The sequence below is a fragment of the Procambarus clarkii genome, chromosome 41 (assembly GCF_040958095.1).
Source record: "Procambarus clarkii isolate CNS0578487 chromosome 41, FALCON_Pclarkii_2.0, whole genome shotgun sequence".
Classification (NCBI taxonomy): Eukaryota; Metazoa; Arthropoda; class Malacostraca; order Decapoda; family Cambaridae; genus Procambarus; species Procambarus clarkii.
Genome location: NC_091190.1, coordinates 13,485,111 through 13,510,502, shown reverse-complemented (window position 1 = coordinate 13,510,502; position 25,392 = coordinate 13,485,111). Strand labels below are relative to the sequence as shown.

Here is a 25,392-nt window from a genome sequence, read left to right as displayed (position 1 = left end):
AGGACAGTATCTTATATTTGACCTAAAAGTATGAAATTCACTTAAACGGCTTAATAAATAATGTCCGAGCCATCTCGGAGTACAGCGATTTCATAAATACTGTACTTGGAAATTAATGAAATTCAGAGATAAACAATTTTATGCTAAAATAAATAAGAATTTGTTCAGAAATAAATACAAAAGCTAACTATTCATTATCTGTGGGCCCTCTAATTACAGTATTTTTTATTCAGATTTAGATAAATTGAGTTCCCAAGACTAACAGCGAGGGTGTCTGCATGGTCACCTAACCGTTACTGGCAAGATTCTGTTGCTGCATTACCAAGTGCTACACTCGCCATCCAATGCCACCAGGAAATTACATTTTTTTGTGAAAATGTGTCAAAGAGTATGTTAGTGTCTAGCTCTAGACAGTTAATATATAACCATTGTATTGAAGAATTTGCAAAAATGTAACCCGTGTTTTGATTAAAATAATAAACTAGTTTCTTTTATAGAAATAACAATAGAATAAAACTGCCACAACAGACCATGTACAGACATACATACATTTATAACCCTTTGGCTGATATTTCACTTTGATTTCTAGAGGGTCAAAAATGCAGCCAAAACAAAATGTTAAAATTTAGTATTTTAAATCTCATTAGCAAAACTAAAGCTCTCCAGCTGTACAAAATTGTTATCAGATAAATTATAGTTATTTTCTAATAGATAATATGGGCCATGGAACCTAAAACCAATGTGTGTGTGTGTGTGTGTGTTCCTAAAACAATATAAATACAACCATAAATTTGTTTCTTAAATTTTTATTTAATTTATAATAAGAACAAGGTGTGCTCTTTCCATGGACTGAAAGAAATAAGAAGGAAGAGAGATGTAAAAAACAAAAAAACAAAAAAAAAACACATGGAGCATTCAAAATTCCACTACTGTACTGTGAACTGCTGACATTTACTTGGTCCAAGGGTCTGTTTTGAGGTCAGGGGGCCTGGTCGAATATTACATGACACACAGTTTCCTAGATATGTGGACACACATTGCTTAGTGTGTTTTAGAGCATATTTTGGTAAATCAACTACTACAGCTTAAGTTTTAAAAAAGGGGACAGATTCACTGATGATTTTATGTAGACATTTACTGTAAAGGGACATATGGAAAGAATTAAACAAAAAAAATATGCGCTATTGCCGAGTTTATCCAACCACCAATTTGATATCATTAGAACAACAATGCTGAAAATCCTGTATGAATACAACTTTTCAATTCTCTTTGTACTCACTTCACTCACAAAACTTTTTCAAATGATTCTTAGCACTTTGTCTATTTTTGTGAGATGCAAAAGTTGGGAATTGTTTAGTACAAAAGAGGACTTTTGAAGCCAATACATTTAGGTTCTCTGAACCCATCATGTGACTGTATAACCTTTCTGCCACTGTCCACAGTGCATAATGAAGTAATTAAGCTAACCAAATTAGCCACTTTCCAGTTGTACAGCACCAGCAGTAGATGCTGGATACCTGTGTCATTAGTAATAATCAAAGAATGCACCAAGCCTGGAAGACTATTTAGCATCAACTGTGGGGCAAAAGTCAAAAGTCCTAGATATCATTTAAGATCCTAATACAAAAGCAAAACGGACAAGACTGTCAAAAATATCAAATTCAAGGATTTTATCAAGGGACAAGTGACTCAAGAGGGATATTTGGAAGAGAGATTTTTGATCCTGAAATTTGAGACATTCCACAAGGAGGAGCATGACTAAAGCGAGACGGTGCAGTTCAGGTTAGGTGCAGGTCTTTGTTCCATTAATAGCCTGCAAATTTGTGTGGCCAATATGCAGCCTAACCAGAGTCGATTTCCCCCACCTATTATGGAAGGACAAAAGCGATAAGAATATGCCACATTTAATACTACATAGTTCATTAGTCATACAGTATCACACTACCATCATCCTAATGGTTGCTAACTGCAATGAGAAAGGCAGGATAGAAATACAAGGAAGAAAGCCACTTTTGGGAGATGGAACCGACCCTGCAGCTTGTAAGGTTACAGCATTCTGATATTGCATAAAATGATTTGCTCATTTACCATAATATACACAGCTTGTCATACTGATACTAACCCAAAGACCCCTATAGATGCTAGAACCTAATTGATGCCATCTCACACAATGCACACTGTCAATGACATCTCAGAGACTAGGGTATTCACACTTCAATTTGTTTTCCTTCATACAGCATTTTGGTCAACACTTAATTTCTAAAATTAATGCATAGAAATATTTACAATCGTTTTTCTTGCAAGGTCCGTTAATACCAGGTTTGAAAAAAAAAAAATTCACAAATGGTAAATTAAGAGGACAAGTCTGAATCACTGTTCATGTTTTAGTGGCATGTAATTACGTGCTGTTATGGGAGTTTTGAATCACTAAATATTCATTTAATAAATTTGTAAATATAAAACTTAAGGTTATATCAAATAAAAATTACAATTTCATATAAATTGTGATGTATTAAAATCAAATTAAATTTAATAACAATAGCTCATATACTGCATTAGGAAACCTATACATAGTTCCTAAATCCTTATACACTCTCCATATCATTTTCCAAGTGGTCATGTGTGTGTTGTGTGATACTCTAAGTTTGAAAATATTAGCAATTACAGTATGGCTGCATTTGCAGCACGTGACGATGAAAGCAAACATTAAATTTTTTATTTAGTTTGGGTTGGAGAATGCGATAGGGAAGATTCCTACGAGTTAAAGAATATTTGTAATGGGCGATCTAAATGATGAATTTGGAACAGGCCCTGCAAATAACATCTGTGGAAATGGTGTCCCAGGAATAAGTGACAATAACTGAAGATTAAAAGATTTATATAATGAGATTGGTATTACTAATACATACTCTATAAAGAAAAGGATATACTGTACATAGTCTACATGATAGAGAAAATACAAAAAAATTTAATTGACTATTTGCTGATGGAAGTACTGTACAGTATGCTTAATAATGTGTGTGTTACAAGGCAGAAAATCTGGAGGTTTGTTTCATCACACGTTTATGCTGTGGAAGCCAAGTTTAAGCGGAGAAGATGACCATCAACAAATCAACCTCAGTAGGATGTATAGAAGGAATGTCTGGTCAAGATAGGTACGAAAGTGTGCGCAGTTGCATAAAGTGGTAAAAAGAATGAAAGAACGGCTTGCTGGAATGAAGAAGTGGCAGGAGCAATTGACTACCAGAAAAACAACAGTAGTGTGTGTTGATGGCACATACATATACATCACCTAAATCTATTTTAAGATTCATAACCTGGTTTCAATTTCATAATCCATAGGATTGTTATATGTAATAAACAATAAATAACCCTCCTTATAGTATAAGAATCATACACCAAACTGGCTTGTTTCTATTATTTTTGTGAACCATTATTATTTGAAAAAAAAAAGTCTTGTTACCAATTCTGCTCTAACAAGAATATTCATTCACGCATATAACTCAATAAACTGCACTGAACAAGTATATTTTACAATTTTTTTTGACCAGTTTAAAAAAATGTATCCCGAGAAATTAAATACAAATTTATTCAAAAGAAAAAGAAGTAATGCATACATAAGTGTACGAGCAGGTTCTGTGTACAGTTGACTACCATAATTTCACAGACTTCATGAAACTGCTAGTTTCTTTACTCAAGCCATCTACCTTATCACATTTGCATTAGTGACCACAACAAAAATAAAGCAACTTGTACACTGTTGTTTAAAAAAAAAATAAATGGAATGCAATAATTATTAACCTATTTCTCATACAATGTTACTATAGTTATCTGATCCCATATTACATGGCTGCACGTGTGTGTGTGTGTGTAACTATACAGTGTATACCAGTAGCAATATGTACATGTGTACCAGTAGGGGAGTGTAAGCACCGGCTCCTGGGGGCAACCCATTCAAGTTGATCTGATCCAAGTAACGACTTGCCAACCTCAGAATTTATTAACACAGTATTTATATTTCAATCCATGTTCTGCATTAAGTGAACTACACTAACTGGCAATACTTTCTTGGTGTGAAGGTAGAAAGTTTAATGTACCACAGGAGATTGAGGTGGCCCCAAGTCAACTTTACTCTTACACAGCAAGACATTTTAAGATTTATATTTCTTTGAAATTTAGCCTCAAAACATAAGTGCAACTACTTAAAAGTTTAAAATAATAAAATAAAAATAATAATACCTTGTATTAATAATAATTAGTAATACAGTAATAAATTATAAACAACAGGAGGCCTGGTCGGAGACCAAGCCTCGAGGCTATTGATCCCCGGAACCTCCACAAGGTAGGTAGACAACAATAATGTCTATTCATAAAACAAAGATGCTAGGTTATAAATATTACTCCAAACTAATTTCTATAGAATCATTAAGACTAGACAAATTTGTACAATATTATTAGAGAAAAAAATTATGCTAAAAAAACCTAAAGCCACCTCATTTGTGTATGATATTGTGTGAATTTTGGCAATGTTACATGAAACGTAAGGGCTCGAGGTAGTAACACCCTACAAAATGGGGTCATGAGATTTGAATTTTCCCATAAAAAATGCAGGGTCAAAAATCCTCAACAATATCCATTTTAATATATCTTACTTTGTAAATACTTTGCAATTACTTTTATTTAGTTAATCTGATTATGTTTTATGTTTTCATGAAAAAAAAATTATATACACAAAATAATATACTAGTTGGCACCTCACCATTATTGAAAGGTTTTCTTGCCACTACTGTACAACAAAAAATCTTGAAGAGTTGACTGATTTCATTCAAGTAAAGCTTTAAATGTAGCCAATAACATAGGTTTTAAAACCTATTTGAATCTCGGCAAAGACAGACATGGTGGCGCACATTTCTTATCACCTAATGCATTTGTTCACTTAGCAGTAATTAGGCACCTGGGAGTTAGTCAACTGTTGTGCGGTTGCTTCTTTGAGAGGGCTAGTAGTTCGACCTCGATGTAGTAGTGAAGGGTAATCCTAAACACTAATTGAAACTAAACCCATGGGGGATTGAGTCATCACATCACATTAATTAGTAGGGCCCAGGAACCGTGCACAAGTGCGTGTGCGTGTGTGCGGGCGCACACATGTATGTGTGCGTGTGGGGGCAAGAGTTAACATGTCAACATAAATAAATACAGAGGCTATAAAATGGAATCAAACCCCCACCTCTTAAAACTCCTCACGGCATGGGTTTGACCATCATATGGCCTAAATAGTTATTCCTAGATTCATCGTGTTCTTATGATTTCATTGTGCATGTGTATAGTATACCTGTATGTATATATAGTATTTGTGTACAAGCATGTATGCGATTGTGTAAACATACAGTATTTGTTTTTATGAAGTAAATGGACTCGGCAAAAAAAATATACCTTTAACCTTTTAACAATCAAGACTAGTCAGCTACATTCCTGTAGTCAAAATAAAATCATTATATACAAAAAATACCAGGCTAACAACATGAGGACCGCATTGCCGCAACTATCCAAGCGCAACATCCAAAGCCATCATCACTATGAAGCCGATTATGCACCATGCTGATGCTAATCGCCCATTGCCTCTGGTGGTAAAGAAATACAAAATACAGAATATATGCCATATAATAAGGAATTGTTAAAAACTAAGTATAAATTGAATTACACAAGATACATAATGCCTTGTATAGTACTGTATAGCACTCTTCCATATCTGAATAACTAAAGGCTGTGATGATATGAATACTGTACCATGTTACATTATTGCAGATGTCTTTAGACACAGAATTTTGTCATCAGTTTAAGGACTCTGGAAATTTTTAGCCAGTTTCAATATACTGTAGTATAGTGCCAGAAAGTGGAGCTGATGGCCTAGAAGGCTTTTTCATTAAATGTCTTAAGGCATGAGACTTGCTAGTTTTTTACTTTTACTTTTAATGACAATCAGCATGTGTGTCATCTACCGACTAATATTTCAGAAATTTTTAAAGACGTTTATTTAAATGGGTTATTATGCATAAATATTAATTTCACCTATTATTAAAATTGTGCTCATCTTTGTTGACATGTACATGATGTTCCAAAAGGTGAGGCGACTTATTTTAAGAAGCTATTGGTTATAAAAATTAATGCACTGTAATTGCACGTTTTGAAATGAGTGGAGAGGGAACAGAGGAATATACACACGAGGAAGGAGCTATGAATAGGTTAGAGAGAAAAGGTTCCTGGTCACAACAGGACCCCTCATTCCTGGGTCCAATCCTCAGGCACACACATTTTGGCATGTTTCCTTACAACTGATGCGTCCATTTACCTAGCAGTAAATATAGATAGTAGACAGTTGTGAGCTGAAACTTGGAGGTCAGCCATTGCCAAAGGGAAACTTAAATGGGCATGCAAGGGTACAAAAGAGAGTAAGAGATAATAAAAGACAGCAGCAACAGTGAAGGTAAATCTGCAACTACTCTCCACAAACAACTGCAGAGAGTGGCTGCAGTAGTTTGCAAACACCATCCTGATAAAGGATGGTGCTTACACACCCTAATGTGTACAGGATGTAGGTTCTTCCAAAACTTCTGTTAAATAATACACTTACATGAGTATTGGGTCTTTTCTTCATCTTTGTAATATTATGTGTTTTGGGAACACATGTGGACTAGTTTTAGGTTAACCCTATTTTATATATAACAAAAGTCGGTTTCAATTTCATTTGTTAACTTTTTAATGGCACAGCTGGAAAGTATGCACTTTTCTTACTAGATATGTAATAAAAAAGGTGAATTTTAATACGCAGCTCTTTGGTGTGCATTTTAAACCTTGGCAGGGATATAAGTAAAAAAAAAATGATGTCCCAGCCAAAATGTTAATTAAGAAAAAACTATACTATGGCTACATAGCTTAATTTTAAAAGCAGCCATAATTTTGTACACATTCAAGTGAATGTGATGAGGCATTTCAGACACTGAGTGGAACTGTGTAGGAAGAGGAAAGAATGATGTAAATATGACTACACCATAAAGCATCCCTACAGGCAATACCTCACGACTCAACTACAGAGTTATCTAAACATTACTTATGTATATACTGCAAGTAATTCAAGCAAAATATTGCTTACCCCACTTGTGCTTCTGGGATGATGTCATCAACAACAACAAATATCATGGCCCCGGCAGCAAAGGCCAGAGCATATGGCAGCACTGGTTCACACACGGACACAGCTGCTGCTCCCACTACTCCAGCAATAGGCTCCACCATCCCACTCAGTTGACCATACCTACAGGTAACAAATTTCCATTACATAATTAACGTTTGAATAAATGTAGGTATTAGTTCTAAATTTAAAAGAGAAGTCAAGAAATTGATAAATCAGAGAAAAGCCACTTTTTCAAATGGTATTGGAGTTGTAGAGTGAAATTTAGAGAAGTACAGAACTTACAAATGTTAACTTGAAAATTATCCCTGAAAATAAGATACAGTATCAACATTTCTTCACCTCACTACAGTCTAACTAAATTGGATAAATTTTATGTTCTTCCCAACATTGGTAAGCAATGTTTTACACTATAGAAAGAAAAAACTGGATATTTTTTATATGCCCTAAGATATCTACCTAAATTAGGTGTACAGTACAGAGGTTAATGCAAGTTACTGATAATAAAAGCTATACAGTATTATTTGTCAATCTAATTACACCAGCATTCCACCAGTGTGGTGATTACTGAGGAGAGCTGAGAACGTGTACAGAGCCATTCTTGTATCAACTTATTAACTTTCTTGTTGGTGACACTTGCTGCCTTGCTTTAGAGCTTTTCACATAAAGAATGGCTATGGAGTTTTTATGGTAATGGCCATTGTACACATCCTGTAGTCTAAGATGGATTTTCCCACCACCTACACTGTGTCCATAAAATGGATCACAAATTGAAGCTACGCTGTGTAAACTACTAACTGAAATGGACTTTCACTTGGCTAGCATACAGTGGAATGTGACTACTCACATTCCACCACGAGTGGAATGTGAATAGAATTTTTATTTTGTATTTTTTAGAAAAACATTCAAGTTTTACTCGCCAATTTAACAATCACATTACAAATTATGAGGAGCACTTACCAAAATGCCCACCACACAGAGTGGCCCGCTCCTCTCAATGGAAGACTAACTGCCATACCCTCAGGAAAGTTCTGAATTCCGATACCCAATGCCAAGTTCCTATTGAGTAAGGTAGCAATATTAATGTTCGTCTTGTTTTCAATTGACTACTACTATACATCATGATTTTTTTTATCAAGAACACAGTCAACTTTACATGCCTAACAGTGTGCTTTCTTAGCTTATCTTTACTACAAAAATAACTAAATGAAACACTTGTATAAAAGATCTTTTACTATAAAACAGCAATTACGTGAAACAATTACACACAAAAAGAATGAAAAATGTACATGCCAGAACCTACTTTGCTTTGTTGAATGTAGCAAGTGGAGTTTTACCAATAGCACCAAAGCCAACACCAACTGCTAACCCCTCTGCAGAAAAATAAAGTTTATATGCAGATCTAAGATAATTAACCCATAGTGATTACATAATTATAACTATTACAACACAAGAAATTAAGAATATTAGAATCAAATCAAATGACTTAGCCTATATAAAGTATAGGTTAATAGTTTCTCTTAACAAAGCCCTTGACCAAACCACATGCAATGTCCAACCATTTCCAGGACACAGCCAAAAATCCAGCCTGGCTAGTGTAACTTTCTCTGATGCAGCAGTTGCCTTTTAAAGCCAGTTCTGATGGGCCATAATTGGGGGTGAGGGAGAGACTTGAGAAGCCTTAATTCATCCTGAAAGGCCCTCTTATTTCATTCAGCTACATTACACTCTAAACACTGTACCTCCTCCAAGGAATACTTCAATTAAGGGAAACCATTAGAAAACAAAAAATGAACATAATAGGTAGGCACTCGTGTACCCAGAATATCCACAGACAAAATCAACTGATGGAAGGTAAGGAATCACTCAAATGTCGTAACTGAGCTGATGAAAGTGCGAGCGCCCAAACCAAAGGCAGCAAAAGATTTAACATGGCAAGTATACATGCCTGTGTAATGCTTAAGAATGAACCTACTGAATATGCATAGAAACGAAATCCAAAGGAAAGCTGCCCTTTTTGTTTTAAAGCTTTGCAATGTCTCAGCAGAAGCCATGTATCCAAAAGGTTGTCAGATGAGTGTGAGGAAAACATTTCACCAAAGCCCAGAGTGGTCCAGGACACCACCTGGTGGTGGGGAAAGTATAATTTGTCATACATTTTCCTGTCAGTTTTGTTTAGTATAGCATTTGCTTCATCTCCAGAACATTTCTTGTAGGGTGGTGTGTGGCTTGTGACCTTTTTTCTACTCTACCAGAGGAAGCAAGATATTGATCTTTGCTCCCAGTGGGTCGAGTGACTCGAGCACCTGATGAATAGATTGTGACCCCTGGGGTGTCAGTGACATGAGCTCCGAGAAGCTACAGTGTGTGCTGCCCAGAAAAAAATGGGCGAGAAAATTAACGTGTTAAATGTAGACAAAAATTAGACAGTAAAAGTGAAGTTGAAGGATCTCAAAGATGCTCATTGAGATTTTAAAAGTAAATCTTTCAAGTAAATCAAAGATACAAGTAAATTCACATGCTGCCCTCTTAAATTTTGTAACATTCATCACAAAAGCTTACCTGGAACATTATGCACTGTGATAGCAATAATAAGCAGCAGTATTCTTCGCCACTGTTGAACTTTATGTTCTTTTTCCTGATCCTGACATTCTTCGTCTTCAGCGACGGGCATCCTGTCCCCCGCCTCTCCTCGTCTCTGTTTGACATTACCTGTAAATGTATTACTGCCATTATAAACTAAATGTAGTACTTCCACTTCCAATAGTTAAATAATCAAATTTTTTATTACAATTCAACAAGTCTTAGATATTTATTTCATACTCGGCAATCTTAACGGTATCTCATTAGGTCACAAATATTCTGAAAAGCTGCTACTGTGATGAACAAAATATGAACAATAATATGCATTATATATTCTTGAAAATTCACCAGTCATGTAATGTACTCGGTGCTGCTCCTGCAATTCCATTCACCTCTCCTCTTATTTAAGTCATGTTATGGCATGCTGGTATATAAAAGATAAATTTTCATTGTATAATTTACATGTTACTTGGATACTTTGGTCATCAAAGGTTTTTGTACATTACACAATTACTTTCTTGCCATTCATCAAGAAAAAATAAAATTTACAACTCTTCTTACATTAATTGCTTCTGCTTCCCTTAACTAGACTTATTGTTCAGAACTGTTGCCAACAATAAAAATTATTGTTAATTTCATTTCTCTATCAACATCATCTCCTCAAATGCTTCACCGAAATTTATTACTACTTGTACTTCTGCTTTAAACCCAACTTTCAAATACTGTACACACAAACATGACTAGCTATCCAGTACCATTCCTTAAAAGAATTTTTAAATCACTGCTCCTGGAGAGCACATGTCATGAGGGTTTCAGGAGTTCTTCTACTCTCAGCCCCGGCCCCAGCTCGACAATCATACTTGGCAATCTTAAATCATACTCTTGCTGCCCCTATGATTAATCGGATTAATTACCCTGGACTCACCCATTCTTATTAACCTCATTTAAGTTTATAAACCATGATGACCAGCCTAGTTATTGCCACAGTAACACTCATGCTGTTTTTCAATAAAGCTTCAGGCATGAAAACAGAATGCATATAGCTTTTATTGTGCAAAATAAAATGTCATTCTTATTAGTACTGTGCAATCATTACTTAATATTACATTTTACTCTAAATTACTTCAGGTTTATTATATCAAGCTTTGTTTGTAATGTGCAGCTTCTCTTACTACTAACATACACCAATCTGCAGTATGCAAATGATTAATGTCTAGAAAATCCAAAACAACAAATATTAATGCAAACTACTGACAACTACTTCACTGGCTGTACAGTACATATCTCTAATGAAAACTAATTTATTTGGACATTACATTATTATACTTATAACATACAACCATGTGGGTTTATTAGCTACGTATGTTTAGTTTTAATGTTGGGATTCAGGGCTTGGGCAAGGTACTAGAACTGGTTATAGTGCAGTACTACTGATATCTTATCAGGAAGGTTCTGCCCAGACTGGAAAGATAAGCCCGGCATTCTCTGATCATAAGCTTGTTACCAAAAGAATTCACTATGTGAGATTTATAAAGCTTTCACTTATAAAAGCAGTGTTCTAGAAACCCCTACAAGTTGAAATATATATGATTATCCCTCTCAATCTCTCCCCTCTCTTGCTGCAGCCATAATGGTTGTTCCACTTCTTCGTATCACATGCCCCTAATGATTTGTTTGGCCTCAACTCTGCACCACAAAATAAAATAAAAAGGAAAATAGAAACAAGTTAAAACTTAAAATAAAAGCATACATACTGAAGTTGATAGAAGTGAAAGCATTAGCAGTGGAGCCTTGCCCTACTTCATTGACATCTGAAGAAAATCAAGTTTAATACTTAATTTATGATCAAGACAAAAAACATTTATAGTATATAGTACAATTTAAATCATTCGACAGTGCAACAATTATCTATTCTTAGATGTGAATATTAATGTAACTAATAATTACTTTCTCACATCAATACCCTAAGTGGAATTTACCACCTCACTAGAGCTCTATATATGACATGTTTCCTATGTTTTTTACCCACAACTACAAAAAAAATGACTTATTTGTTAACAACAAAATCACTTTCTCCCACATGTTAAAGCATAATTTATGGTATATACAGCATTCCAAATCCTAGTAAGGAATGGTTCATCAATCATCATTTTATCTTCATATGCCTTTTGGTACTGTATGAGTCATGGTTAGAGTATTGATAGTGAAAATGTTAATCCTGTACTGTACAGGTATCATTGCTAAATTTCTATGCCTATAAATATCAAATAATCAGTGCTAAGATTAAATTAATACTGTACAATGTACTAAAGACTTCCGGTTGCTAGTCTGGAGTCTGGCTATTAAAGACAAAATACTGTAGCTGTTAAATACTCACATTATTGGAAACAAACAGAAGAAAGCATATGCAATAGAAATATGGAAATATAGTAATAAAAACAAAATGTCAAGCTACAAGAACTCGTAAAAGAAAGAAAAGGAAAACAGGAATTTTGGTATACATTATGTAGGAGCAGTAAACTAACTAGTGTGGGTCATATCCCCTACTGCTAAAACATCTTTCCTGATTATCTTACTTCTCCTGACTCCCCCTCACATGTTGCTGCTCATATTTCAGAAGGTACATTCATCTCACACGTGTCAAGAATCCTTTGGACTTCCAGTTTATTTATAAAGAGAAGCTATCTTACTGGCCAAGCCTATGATGGACATGCTGTCAGAGGACAACATTCAGGTATTGAACCCAAGTTAAATGCATTGGCAAAACATGCTGTACTAATTTATTGCATTCAAAATTGCAGCTTACAAGGTTCTCCGGTATAGTATGAAGGTTGGTGAGGCGCAACACCGTCCCCATCAGTTTTCTTCCTGTCACTTTGAAGAGCTGCAAGGTATAAAAAAATATTTATTAACTTGTGAAATTTAACTTTCCGAATAGGATAAGCTGCCACTCTTAGAGGTATGTAATTCAACTACACTACAAATAATCCCTGGACAGTTATTATATTTTTAAGTACTAATGCTACAGGAACTACAGTCCCTGCAGAACCATTAAGGTGCCTGGGAATCAATGAAGTTAAAATTCCCTACACAATTATTTACTCACAAATGCTAACCTCTTTCAATCCCAATCATGTTATGAACCATAGCCAATCGAAGGCTCTTGCTAATCTAAAAGTCAGATCAATTACAAGTCTTTGTTGACAGTATCTAAGTGACCAAGACCCTGACAACTACCACACCGAACGAACCCTGCTGATTTCTCTAGTTTGAGTGTTTGTACATTAAAGTTTCTCTCAGAAAGTCTGTGGTTTGGTCTGGTTCTCTGGTCAGATTCTTCCTATTTCCTGTGGTTTGGTCCCCCTGGACTGCTGATATCTCTGGCTAGAAAGCCAAAAACAGCACAAGAAAGACAACTCTGAAACACAGCCTAGTGGATAAACAGACAGTGGCACACAAATAACTGGTAAACTATGAAGTGAAGCAAACCCACAGGAAGGAAAAGTCTTGTAATGAGATAAGAGCCTCTTGGCTAAAACTATGCAGAAAAACTTAGATGACTGGCCTCCGTAAAGCCTAGGTGAGCAACAGGTGGATGCCAAGTGTTAGTTCCAATGATGGGTGCAAGTTCTGCCAACAATATTGTGACATAACGGCACATATATCTTGCCCTTACCAACTAGGGGTTAGCAAGTGTTACTTTGAGTTTCTTATATATTTCTGATTATCACATGTAAGGCGAGTTGAGGGCATTGCTCCCTCTTTTGTCTCAAAGCGAATAGGTTCCTCATGGCAGTTTAATTTGGACTTACCACAGTCTCTAAATTTATTTTCCTCGACAATAGCCTAGATGGTGATATGAATCCTGCTCATGTAGGATCCAAGGGATCAGGTTAGGAAGGTGTGTTTTATTTCATTCAACATTCAATCTTATTTTCTAAGATCCATTTACAGTAGGCCTAATGTTAAAAGTTACTACTGCCATTGTCCTTACTGCTTTAAATACCATTCTTATACAAATTCAATAATTTTTACACATTATACATTGAATTAAAAATCAAACTAATTTATATACAGTATACTGTACTGTACAGGAACTGTACCAGAACAAATATCTATGGACAGTCATACTCGAAAATCAACACCATTCCTTACCTAGAGATATGTTTGGTGATTGAATCCCAGTTAAGCTCATAAACACATCAGCAGCATACACAAACAAGGCACCAAGGAGGAAGCCAATTGCAACAGGCAAAAAAGCCCACTCTCCATCTTGGCCATATGATCCCGAAGTCTCAGCTAGTTCTATGGCAGGGGCCAACAGTGACCAAAAGGATGCTGCCGTCATAACACCAGCAGCAAAACCCAAGCTGCCATCTAAAACTTTTCTCTGGAAAAAAAAAAAAAAGGTTGGTTAATTATTAACAAGGAAATAGTTTAACTGGACAGGTTTAAATTACATGAGAATAATCATTAACATTACAGCAGGTTGCAATGATTTTTAGATGCTGTAATGAGTAATGTGCAGACTGCGAGAGATGATAGATATTGATCATATATTGCAATGCCACTGAAATTTTAGAATTTATATTTTAACAAAACCTTAAGATATTCCTACTGTGGTTACCTACTGAATACATAATATTGTAGGTTATAGATTTCCATCAACATTAATTTCCAAATAAATAACAAAAGCAAACTAAAGATGCTACATGTTTAACAAATTATTCATTGCATGCTACAGTATAATTAACAGTAAAGATCATATTTATAAACTTCTAAAGGAGTCATTGGAAAGCAAACCTTTGTTCCTGATAGAAGAAAAACTACAGCAGACCCAGCTGCTGTGAGACCCCAAGTGAAGAGGGTACCCAGGAGTGCCTGGATCATAGGTGAAGTACCCTCTATCATTTTGTGTGTTGAGCTGCCGTTCTGGACACCTGAAGATTAATAAATTGATCAAACTTGGGACTGTGAATATGTACTTCATTATTCAATATACACACACAAGATTATTTACATCTAGTGATCAGTAATTTTAACTTATGTTTAAATCTAAAATGTTATCATATTCAAAGAAAAGATACGTCAAAATCAGGTAGCAGTTCATATCTAGGAATCCAGCCAACCTGCCTCCTCAATCTCATGTCTTGGTACTTTGGACGCAAGTCACATCGTACACAAGACATGTTGACCAGACCACAGACTAGAAGGTGAAGGGACGACGACGTTTCGGTCCATCCTGGACCATTCTCAAGTCGATTCTCACAATCGATTTGAGAATGGTCCAGGACAGACCGAAACGTCGTCGTCCCTTCACCTTCTAGTGTGTGGTCTGGTCAACATACTTTAGCCACGTTACTGTGACTCATCGCCTGCATACACGAGACAGTTTGCCAAAGGATTTTAAAACCTACCTAACTTTACCCATCCTAACACTGCCTTACCCAAACTAGTCTAAGTTAATATATCCTAATTTAACAATATGCATGGTTTTAACAAGCAGGAAACAAGCTTTGTCAAATCATCTTGTGCATGATATGACAAACTCTGGATCTGTTGTCCTATGGCTGGGGGAGGGGACATGCAAACTTAGTATTTACAGTATTTCTTTATTATACAAGTGTTTCACAATTGTGTTTGTGCTTCCCATTTTCCCTGGATACATAGACCTACATCTACTGATATGAAATTATTGGGTATATTATTAATACAAACAAATACTTTAAACAGTTTAAAAAATTGTTTATTAAAAATATTTTGTTCCTAATCACTGCAAATTAGGGTAGAGGAATGATGCCCAATCATTCCTTTACCCTAATCAAGATTTGAATATACTGTAGGTCCTCTCTCTTGTTTAAGCGTGTGCGCTAGCTCCTAGCCTACACTACATAAATTCAAATACAGCAGACAATAGTATATTTAGCCTTAAAACATTGAATTTATTGCAAGTGCTGCTTTTCAATTTTTACTTAATATATTTTTGTCTGGGTTAGGCAGTGTGTATCAAAATTGTATCGAAATCCTTGTACGCCTTGTATCGAAATCCTCCCCAAGGCCGAATTACTAACCTTCCCCAGGATAAGGAAATGTATATGTTTATCTCTCAGAATGTTTGGTAATATGTTTATTGTTTGTGATGTGTGTATATGTATGTATTAACACGATGTACTGAACGGGGTGAGAATAGCTTGAGCTACCTCATCCCTTTGTGTGTATTTTACCTCAATAAACTTACTTCAATTTCAATTTCCCCAGAATACAATTGCACAACAGTTGACTCCTCCAGGGTATATATTTACTGCTAGGTGCACAGAGGCATTAGGTGAAAGAAAAAATGCCCAACAATTTCTGTCCCACCCGGGACTCCAGAGTTAAGAACGAGCCCAACTGAAATACAGTACCACATTTCTAATCTAAGTCAAAAATAAATCAGCAACATAGGCCTAATGTATTTCAGCCCACCACACAAGTTTGAATTTACCCAAGTGGCCTTAATGAGGACAGGAAGCCGGCAGCTTGTCAAAGGTCCACCCATATGCCCTGATTTTTTTCCAGTTGGATTTCAAAATTTAACAGACTTTTGGCATTTACGTCTTCGGCGGGTAGGCGGTTCCACAGGTTTATAACCCTGTGAGTGAGAAAGCATCACCTGTCCTCAGTGCTACATTGTGGCTTGTTGAGCTTGAAGCCGTTGCTCCTTCTGTGTTACATCTGACCTTTTGAAGGAACTATTGGCTCATTTATATTTAAATGTACAAGCAACTGACATAAAAATTTTGGTTTTTAATGCTTTAGACCTTTAGCCGACTTTGTCATGGTTTAGTTAATCTATTTGTATTCTGACTTGCCTATTGACTGGGGCCACGGCACACCTGCAACTCCAGCCACATCTGTACCTCTAGCCAAGCAAGAGTGTGACCGTAGCCAGCCACACCTGGCCAAGGAGCCACACCTACACCCAGCACCACACTCACCTGCGTGCAGGAAGTGACTGTGCACGTAACGCGGTGTGGGTAATTTCTCATGCTAAACACCTGCCACACGTCAGGCGACTCCAGGGGACCACGAGGGCACACTCCACTAACTTGTACTCCATTCCCAGCGTGTCCTCGGGCCAAGGGTGAGGCCGAGTACCGCCTCCAGCCTCCAGGGACGCCACACCGAGGTCGCCTCTAATTTTCGTACATACTGTCCGCTCGGTACACAAATAACCAGTTCGTTCACAAACAATGCCATCCAGGAACCCTTTCGTATACACATTTGGGCTGGCTTGTACTTACCTAATTGTGCTTGCGGGGGGGTTGAGCTCTGGCTCTTTGGTCCCGCCTCTCAACTGTCAATCAAATGTCAAGGAATTGTCTTCCTTGTTCTTCTCGTCTTCCAAGACAATAATATAACCTATATGATATGATAGAATTTGCTAATAAGTAATTTGCAATTGAACAATGTGCGAAAAGAGAAACCTGGATTTCTAGCAAACACATGACCAATAGAGCCCTAGCAAACAAACCTGGAACACTAGTACACAAACAATCCCTGGATCACAACCATGCACGAACCGAAGCCCGGCCATACACAACCCGAAGCCCAAGTGACACCCCCGGAGCCCAACCAGTTATGTAACCGGAGCCCGACCAGTTGTGTAACCAAAGCCCGACCAGTTGTGTAACCGAAGCCCAACCAGTTGTGTAACCACAAGCCTAGCATGAACGAACGGAACAATAACATCTGAAACAACAATGCATGAACTGAAGCCCGGCCATGTACAACCCGGAGCCCGACCAGTTATGTAACCGGAGCCCGACCAGTTGTGTAACCAAAGCCCGACCAGTTGTGTAACCGAAGCCCAACCAGTTGTGTAACCACAAGCCTAGCATGAACGAATGGAACAATAACATCTGAAACAACAATGCATGAACTGAAGCCCGGCCATGCACAACCCGAAGCCCAAGTGACACCCCCGGAGCCCGACCAGTTATGTAACCGGAGCCCGACCAGTTGTGTAACCGGAGCCCGACCAGTTGTGTAACCGGAACCCGACCAGTTGTGTAACCGCAAGCCTAGCAAGCACGAACCAAACAAAACCCCAGGATCACAACCATGCACGAATCAAAACCCGACCATGCACAACCCGAAGCCCAAGTGACACCCCGGAGCCCGACCAGTTATGTAACCGGAGCCCGACCAGTTGTGTAACCGAAGCCTGACCAGTTGTGTAACCGGATCCCGACCAGTTGTGTAACCGCAAGCCTAGCAAGGATACATCTAATCTACCCAAGCTAAACAAACAGCCCCTGAACCCAACCAAACTTCCTTCCTAGCTCTACCAAACAAAAATCTCTTTAACCGTACCTAAAACACACTACTTGCCATAGCAACCAACTATGGAACCATAGCAAACAATTGAGCAATGTACAAAAAAAGAAACCAAGATTTCTAGCAAACATATAACCATTGAGCCCTAGGAAACAAACCTGGAGCACTAGTACACAAACAACCCCTGGAGCACAACCATGCACGAACCGAAGCCCGACCATGCACAACCTGAAGCCCAAGTGACACCCCCGGAGCCCGACCAGTTGTGTAACCGGAGCCCGACCAGTTATTTAACCGGAGCCCGACCAGTTATGTAACCGGAGCCCGACCAGTTGTGTAACCGGAGCCCGAACAGTTGTGTAACCGGACCCCGACCAGTTGTGTAACCGTAAGCCTAGCAAGGATACATCTCATCTAACCAAGCTAAACAAACAGCCCCAGAGCCCAACTAAACTCCCTCCGTAGTTCTACCAAACAAAAATCTCTTTAGCCCTACCTAAAACCCTCCACTTGCCATAGCAACCAACTATGTAACCATAGCAATCAAACAATTTAACTATGTACGAAAAAAGAAACCTGGATTTCTAGCAAACATATAACCATAGAGCCCTAGGAAACAAATCTGGAGCATTAGTACACAAAAAAAACCTGAAACACAACCTTGCACGAACCGGAGCCCGACCATGCACAACCCGAAGCCCAAGTGACACCCCCGGAGCCTGACCAGTTATGTAACCCGAGCCCGACCAGTTGTGTAACCGGAGCCCGACCAGTTGTGTAACCGGAACCCAACCAGTTGTGTACCTGCAAGCCTAGCAAGCACGAACCAAACAAACAACCCCTGGATCACAACCATGCACGAATCGAAACCCGACCATGCACAACCCGAAGCCCAAGTGACACCCCCGGAGCCCGACCAGTTATGTAACCGGAGCCCGACCAGTTGTGTAACCGAAGCCCAACCAGTTGTGTAACTGGATCCCAACCAGTTGTGTAACCGCAAGCCTAGCAAGTATACATTTCATCCAACCTCCACCAAGCTAAACAAACAGCCCCAGAACACAACCAAACTCCATTCCTAGCTCTACCAAACAAAAATCTCTTTAACCACTACCTAAAACACACTACTTGCCATAGGAACCAACTATGTAACCATAGCAATCAAACAATTGAACTATGTACGAAAAAAGAAACCTGGATTTCTAGCAAACATATAACCATAGAGCCCTAGGAAACAAAACTGGAGCATTAGTACACAAAAAAAAACCCTGAAACACAACCATGCACGAACTGGAGCCCGATCATGCACAACCCGAAGCCCAAGTGACACCCACGGAGCCCGACCAGTTATGTAACCGGAGCCCGACCAGTTGTGTAACCGGAGCCCGACCAGTTGTGTAACTGGAACCCAACCAGTTGTGTACCTGCAAGCCTAGCAAGCACAAACCAAACAAACAACCCCTGGATCACAACCATACACGAATCGAAACCCGACCATGCACAACCCGAAGCCCAAGTGACACACCCGGAGCCCGGCCAGTTATGTAACCGGAGCCCGGCCAGTTATGTAACCGGAGCCCGACCAGTTGTGTAACCAAAGCCCGACCAGTTGTGTAACCGGATCCCGACCAGTTGTGTAACCGGATCCCGACCAGTTGTGTAACCGTAAGCCTAGCAAGGATACATCTCATCTACCCAAGCTAAACAAACAGCCCCTGAACCCAACCAAACTTCCTTCCTAGCTCTACCAAACAAAAATCTCTTTAACCTTACCTAAAACACACTACTTGCCATAGCAACCAACTATGGAACCATAGCAAACAATTGAGCAATGTACAAAAAAAGAAACCAAGATTTCTAGCAAACATATAACCATTGAGCCCTAGGAAACAAACCTGGAGCACTAGTACACAAACAACCCCAGGAGCACAACCATGCACGAACCGAAGCCCGACCATGCACAACCTGAAGCCCAAGTGACACCCCCGGAGCCCGACCAGTTGTGTAACCGCAAGCTTAGCAAGTATACATTTCATCCAACCTCCACCAAGCTAAACAAACAGCCCCAGAACCCAACCAAACTCCCTTCCTAGCTCTACCAAACAAAAATCTCTTTAACCACTACCTTAAACACACTACTTGCCATAGCAACCAACTATGTAACCATAGCAATCAAACAATTGAACTATGTACGAAAAAAGAAACCTGGATTTCTAGCAAACATATAACCATAGAGCCCTAGGAAACAAATCTGGAGCATTAGTACACAAAAAAACCCTGAAACACAACCATGCACGAACCGGAGCCCGACCATGCACAACCCGAAGCCCAAGTGACACCCCCGGAGCCCGACCAGTTATGTAACCGGAGCCCGACCAGTTGTGTAACCGGAGCCCGACCAGTTGTGTAACCGGAATCCGACCAGTTGTGTACCGGCAAACCTTGCAGGCACGAACCAAACAAACAACCCCTGGATCACAACCATTCACGAACTGGAGCCCGACCATGCACAACCCGAAGCCCGACCAGTTATGTAACCGGAGCCCGACCAGTTGTGTAACCGAAGCCCGACCAGTTGTGTAACCGGACCCCGACCAGTTGTGTAACCGCAAGCCTAGCAAGGATACATCTCATCTACCCAAGCTAAACAAACTGCCCCTGAACCCAACCAAACTTCCTTCCTAGCTCTACCAAACAAAAATCTCTTTAACCGTACCTAAAACACTACTTGCCATAGCAACCAACTATGGAACCATAGCAAACAATTGAGCTATGTACAAAAAAAGAAACCATATTTCTAGCAAACATATAACCATAGAGCCCTAGGAAACAAACCTGGAGCACTAGTACACAAACAACCCCTGCAGCACAACCATGCACGAACCGAAGCCCGACCATGCACAACCTGAAGCCCAAGTGACACCCCCAGAGCCTGACCAGTTGTGTAACCGGAGCCCGACCAGTTATTTAACCTGAGCCTGACCAGTTATTTAACCGGAACCCGACCAGTTGTGTACCCGCAAGCCTAGCAAGCACGAACCAAACAAACAACCCCTGGATCACAACCATGCACGAATCGAAACCCGAACATGCACAACCCGAAGCCCAAGTGGCACCCCTGAAGCCTGACCAGTTATGTAACTTTATCAGTTGTGTACCGGAGCCCGACCAGTTGTCTAACCGGAGCCCCACCGGTTGTGTAATCGGAGCCCCACCGGTTGTGTAGCCGCAAGCCTAGCATGGATATATCTCATCCTACCCCCAACAAGCTAACCAAACAGCCCCAGAGCGCAACCAATCTCCCTTCCTAGCCTTTCCAAAAAAAAAAAAAACTTCCTTACACCTATCTAAATCTGCCCACTTGCCCAAGCAACCAACTATGGAGCCATAGCAAGCTGAACTCGCCTGGTGTTCCGCGAGCGCTTTGTCATGGGTTCGTATCCTGGGCGGGGAGGATTTACTGGGCGCAAATTCTTAACTGTAGCCTCTGTTTAACTCAACAGTAAAATGGGTACTTGGTTGTAACAACGATTCTTCGCGGCGGGGATCGTATTCCAGGGACCTGCCCGAAACATTATGCCTACTAGTGGCTGTACAAGAATGTAATAACTTGTATTTATCTAAAAAAAAAAAAAAAAAAAAAATACTAAACAATTTGGAGGATGTCGATTTGGACAATGTCTTCAAAAGGTCAACACGAACAAGGAGCAACGGGTTCAAGCTCAACAAGCCACAGTCTAGGACAGGAAACGGGATATGCTTTTTCACCCATGGGGTTGTAAACCCGTGGAACTGCCTACCCGCCGAAGCCGTAAACGCCAAAACTCTGCTGGGTGTTAAAATACAGCTGGAAAAGATCAGGGAAAATGGGGAGGGGGACCTTTGACAAGCCGCCGGCTTAATGTCCTCATCGAAGCCACTAGTGTTACTGGCTCCTCAAGTAAATTCCGTTCCTGGAGGGGTGTCCCCGCTCCTTCCTGTTGGCAAGTTGTTCAACTATTGCAGTGTACACAGGACTCGCTTGTCACTAAACTTAGTTTTGTAAAATACTGACTTGAAATAATATAACCTTATACGCGAGAATAATTCCGAATACGCAGTGCAATAAAATTGATGAATGCGGCTGTGGATTGCGCGGCGGCGTAGGCGAGCCTGGCCTCAGGACAGGCAACTGTAAATGCTTCACCCTCCACATACTTCAAGTGTCCCATATTGACTGACTTTCGCCCTCCTGGGCTAAGGTATGCTGAGCTGTGTAATTAATATTCCAGTAATATGAGTACTGGAACACTTGCTATATTGGACATGTACCCTAAATTGACCATGTAACATATTAATTATACAATGAATGTATGTGATGTAACTATAACCTGAGCTTGCAAAAAGCACCTTAATCAACTTCAGTGATTAAGTGCTTAATTGCACACTAGTTTCTCTATCAGTTATCTCACCCTGTCACAATAAGAGAGACAAATGTATGTGTATGCATGTGTGTATATATATGTATGTATGTATACATGTATATACTCACTTATTTGTACTCACCTATTTGTGCTTGCGGGGGATGGATGAGCTTTGGCTCTTTGGTCCCGCCTCTCAACTGTCAATCAACTGGTGTACAGATTCCCGAGCCTACTGGGCTCTATCATATCAATCATGTGTATGTGTGTGTGTGTGTGTGTGTGTGTGTGTGTGTGTGTGTGTGTGTGTGTAATGTATGTGTGTGTGTATGTGTGTGTGTGTATGTATGTATGTGTGTGTATGTATGTGTGTGTATGTATGTGTGTATGTATGTATGTATGTGTGTGTATGTATGTGTGTGTATGTATGTATGTATGTATGTATGTGTGTGTGTGTGTGTGTGTGTGTGTGTGTGTGTGTGTGTGTGTGTGTGTGTGTGTGTGTGTGTGTGTGTGTGTGTGTGTAAGTAAAGTATATGTGGAAGCTGATCAGAATTTTTTTTCACCTTTGTAAATGCACGTTAATGACACTATGTAAAAGACACATCGAACACTTTATGTAGGGCATACGTAAATCTGTGTATTTATGTACTTACGTATGTAGCTTAGCCTAGCATTTTAAAAGCACTACAATCACCTTCTGTGGTTGATTGTTCAATAAATCCCTCAACTATGTTTAACAAATCCCTAACCCTGTCCATGGAGGACAGAAGAAAATGTATATATGTTCGTTAGCATAATAAAAAAAAAATTCCGAACCTACTATACGCCTAATGAAACGTAGAATATAAAATATTATTCTATACACGATAAAAACTATTCTTAATACACAGTACATAAAGTCGACAATAAATGCGTCTTGGGAGGTGGCGGGTCGACCGCCGCGTTAACGAGCCTAGCCTGACGACAGGGTGGTTTAACAATCAGGGTCAGTGACATGTATTCTACGTAATATTGCCCGAAACGCTATGCGTACTAGTGACTTTAGGTATTGTATGTACTACCTCTATCTATAAATCTAACAATGTTTGTACTGTAACTCTGCAACTATGTGTATGTACTTTTCCTAAATTAATATTATTATTATATAATATCTTAACCATATAATGTTGGCAAATCATGATCCTCAAAATCTTCCGCAATATCCGAGAGAGGACAGTCTATTGAGCATTAGTGGCATACAAACATTTGAATACTACAGAACCCGGAAGAAAATAAAATACGGAAACAATGACTTTCGGAGACATTACAAAAACTGTTATAATAACGAACAACTTGCTTAGCTAAATGAATTGTGGGGTTCAGTCCCTGCATGAGCCCTTTATGTGTCTCTGTAACCTTTCCACTACCGCCCACAAGATGGGTATGGGGTGCATAATAAATGAACTAAACTAACTAAAAACTAATAACGAACAAATGTATAATGCATTAAGCATTGTAGGTGCAGGTAGACTATATATTCATGCGTACCTCCCAACTGCTCAGATATATTAGAACCAAAAAATTATCAGCCTTACCTACACTGGAACGACATACTCACGTCGCCGCTGCTTCCTAACGACTGGCGGGTGTCGATGACCCCGTAGCGCCCAACCGACCCAGAGACCCTCTGCCTAAAATTATTTGAACGCCATATTGAAACTCCTAACGTATAGCGCCAGGAGTGTGTAAATTAATATTTATATGCATTATAGGCCTTTCGAAAGTAATTCATAAATCTGAATATAATATATTGTCTAACAAACGAATTATTTAAGTTAATATTTTAATTATGCCAGACACAAGTCTCATCGCTCACCATAAGATTCGTCAGCGGATTTTTTGTATTTTATTGTATTTATATATATAATTTATATATATAAAAGTGTTCTTAAATTCTTGTAATGCCATTAGCATGCATAGCGTTTTGGGCATGTCCTTAATCCTAATGTTTTCCCCGGAAAACGACCCGCCAAATCGTTTAACAACCTATTCACTGCTGGGTGAACAGTTAAGGAAGGATTGGCGTCCGGTCAATCCTCCCCGGCCAAGATACAAACCCAGGTCAAGGTGCTTACGAAGCGCCAGGCGCATGCTTAACCACTACGCCATAGAGACTGCTCCGTGGTGTAATGGAATTTTGAATTTTGAAACCTAACTCAACCCAACCTAAACTAACGTAGCCTAATCCAACCAAGCCGAATAGACCTGCAACGTAATGCTTGCTGGAAGCTGTAACGTCTTGGGGTCGATTAGAACTATACACGCCGAGTGCTATATTCTTGAGGTTGAAGAGGTGAAGTAAATCCAAAGCGTCTGGGCTGGATTCAATTTCTTTCTTTATTATGCACCCCATACCCAGCGCGTGGGCGGTGGTGTAAAGGATTACAGAGGCACATAATCGGTTCAGGAACTGAAGCCTCTAGTTCGTTTAGCTAAGCAAATAACAATCTTTTGACGCTAATTACAAAATTATTAATGTTATATATGCATGTACACATACTCATACATACATATACATATATATACGTATACATATATACATACACATACATACTTAATCACCCACACAAATACACACATCAATAATCTTTTGTGTCACACATTGATCAACAAGAGGCTCACAACAGTCACTATACAAGGCCCTTTACAACTATGGTGAGTCACACAGTTACTAGTCTTGCTGCACACCCACCCAACTGGGTGGCAGCTTTACAGTCATGTGCTCCACACCCACCCAACTGGGCGGCAGCTTTACAGTCATGCATTACTTACAGTAAACAAATTTTGGATACTTCGCTAAGATTTCGGGCAGCACATCATTATGAATGAAGTACTTACACATTTCTTGGACACTATTGATGG

General features: G+C 39.0%; 1 protein-coding gene across 4 annotated transcripts; it reads right to left on the bottom strand.

Annotated features, from left to right (window-relative positions):
• Window positions 1-2,491: 2,491 nt before the first annotated feature.
• On the bottom strand, window positions 2,492-24,130 carry Zip48C (Zinc/iron regulated transporter-related protein 48C). 4 transcript variants are annotated; one of them, XM_045746882.2, is made up of 10 exons: window positions 24,066-24,130; window positions 14,573-14,709; window positions 13,925-14,159; window positions 12,576-12,653; window positions 11,524-11,580; window positions 9,749-9,898; window positions 8,490-8,559; window positions 8,147-8,245; window positions 7,151-7,309; window positions 2,492-5,621 (listed from the first exon to the last, which is right to left on the bottom strand). In XM_045746882.2, the coding sequence occupies exons 2-10, from the start codon at window positions 14,678-14,680 to the stop codon at window positions 5,543-5,545; spliced, it is 1,035 nt and encodes a 344-aa protein (XP_045602838.1). In that variant the 5' UTR covers window positions 14,681-14,709; window positions 24,066-24,130; the 3' UTR covers window positions 2,492-5,542. The 4 variants fall into 4 exon arrangements, with proteins under 4 accessions (XP_045602838.1, XP_045602837.1, XP_045602839.1 ...); XM_045746881.2 differs by lacking the exon at window positions 24,066-24,130 and adding an exon at window positions 16,747-16,973; XM_045746883.2 differs by lacking the exon at window positions 24,066-24,130 and adding an exon at window positions 16,621-16,745.
• Window positions 24,131-25,392: the final 1,262 nt, after the last annotated feature.

Bases quoted from the DNA above. Each gene is read 5' to 3' on its own strand.
- Zip48C (XM_045746882.2), bottom strand. From the start codon at position 14,680: ATGATAGAGGGTACTTCACCTATGATCCAGGCACTCCTGGGTACCCTC. The intron at 12,654-13,924 runs GTAAGGAATGGT...TATACCTTGCAG, and splicing joins ATCACCAAACATATCTCTAG to CTCTTCAAAGTGACAGGAAG. The intron at 5,622-7,150 runs GTAAGCAATATT...CTTTACCACCAG, and splicing joins ATCCCAGAAGCACAAGTGGG to AGGCAATGGGCGATTAGCAT.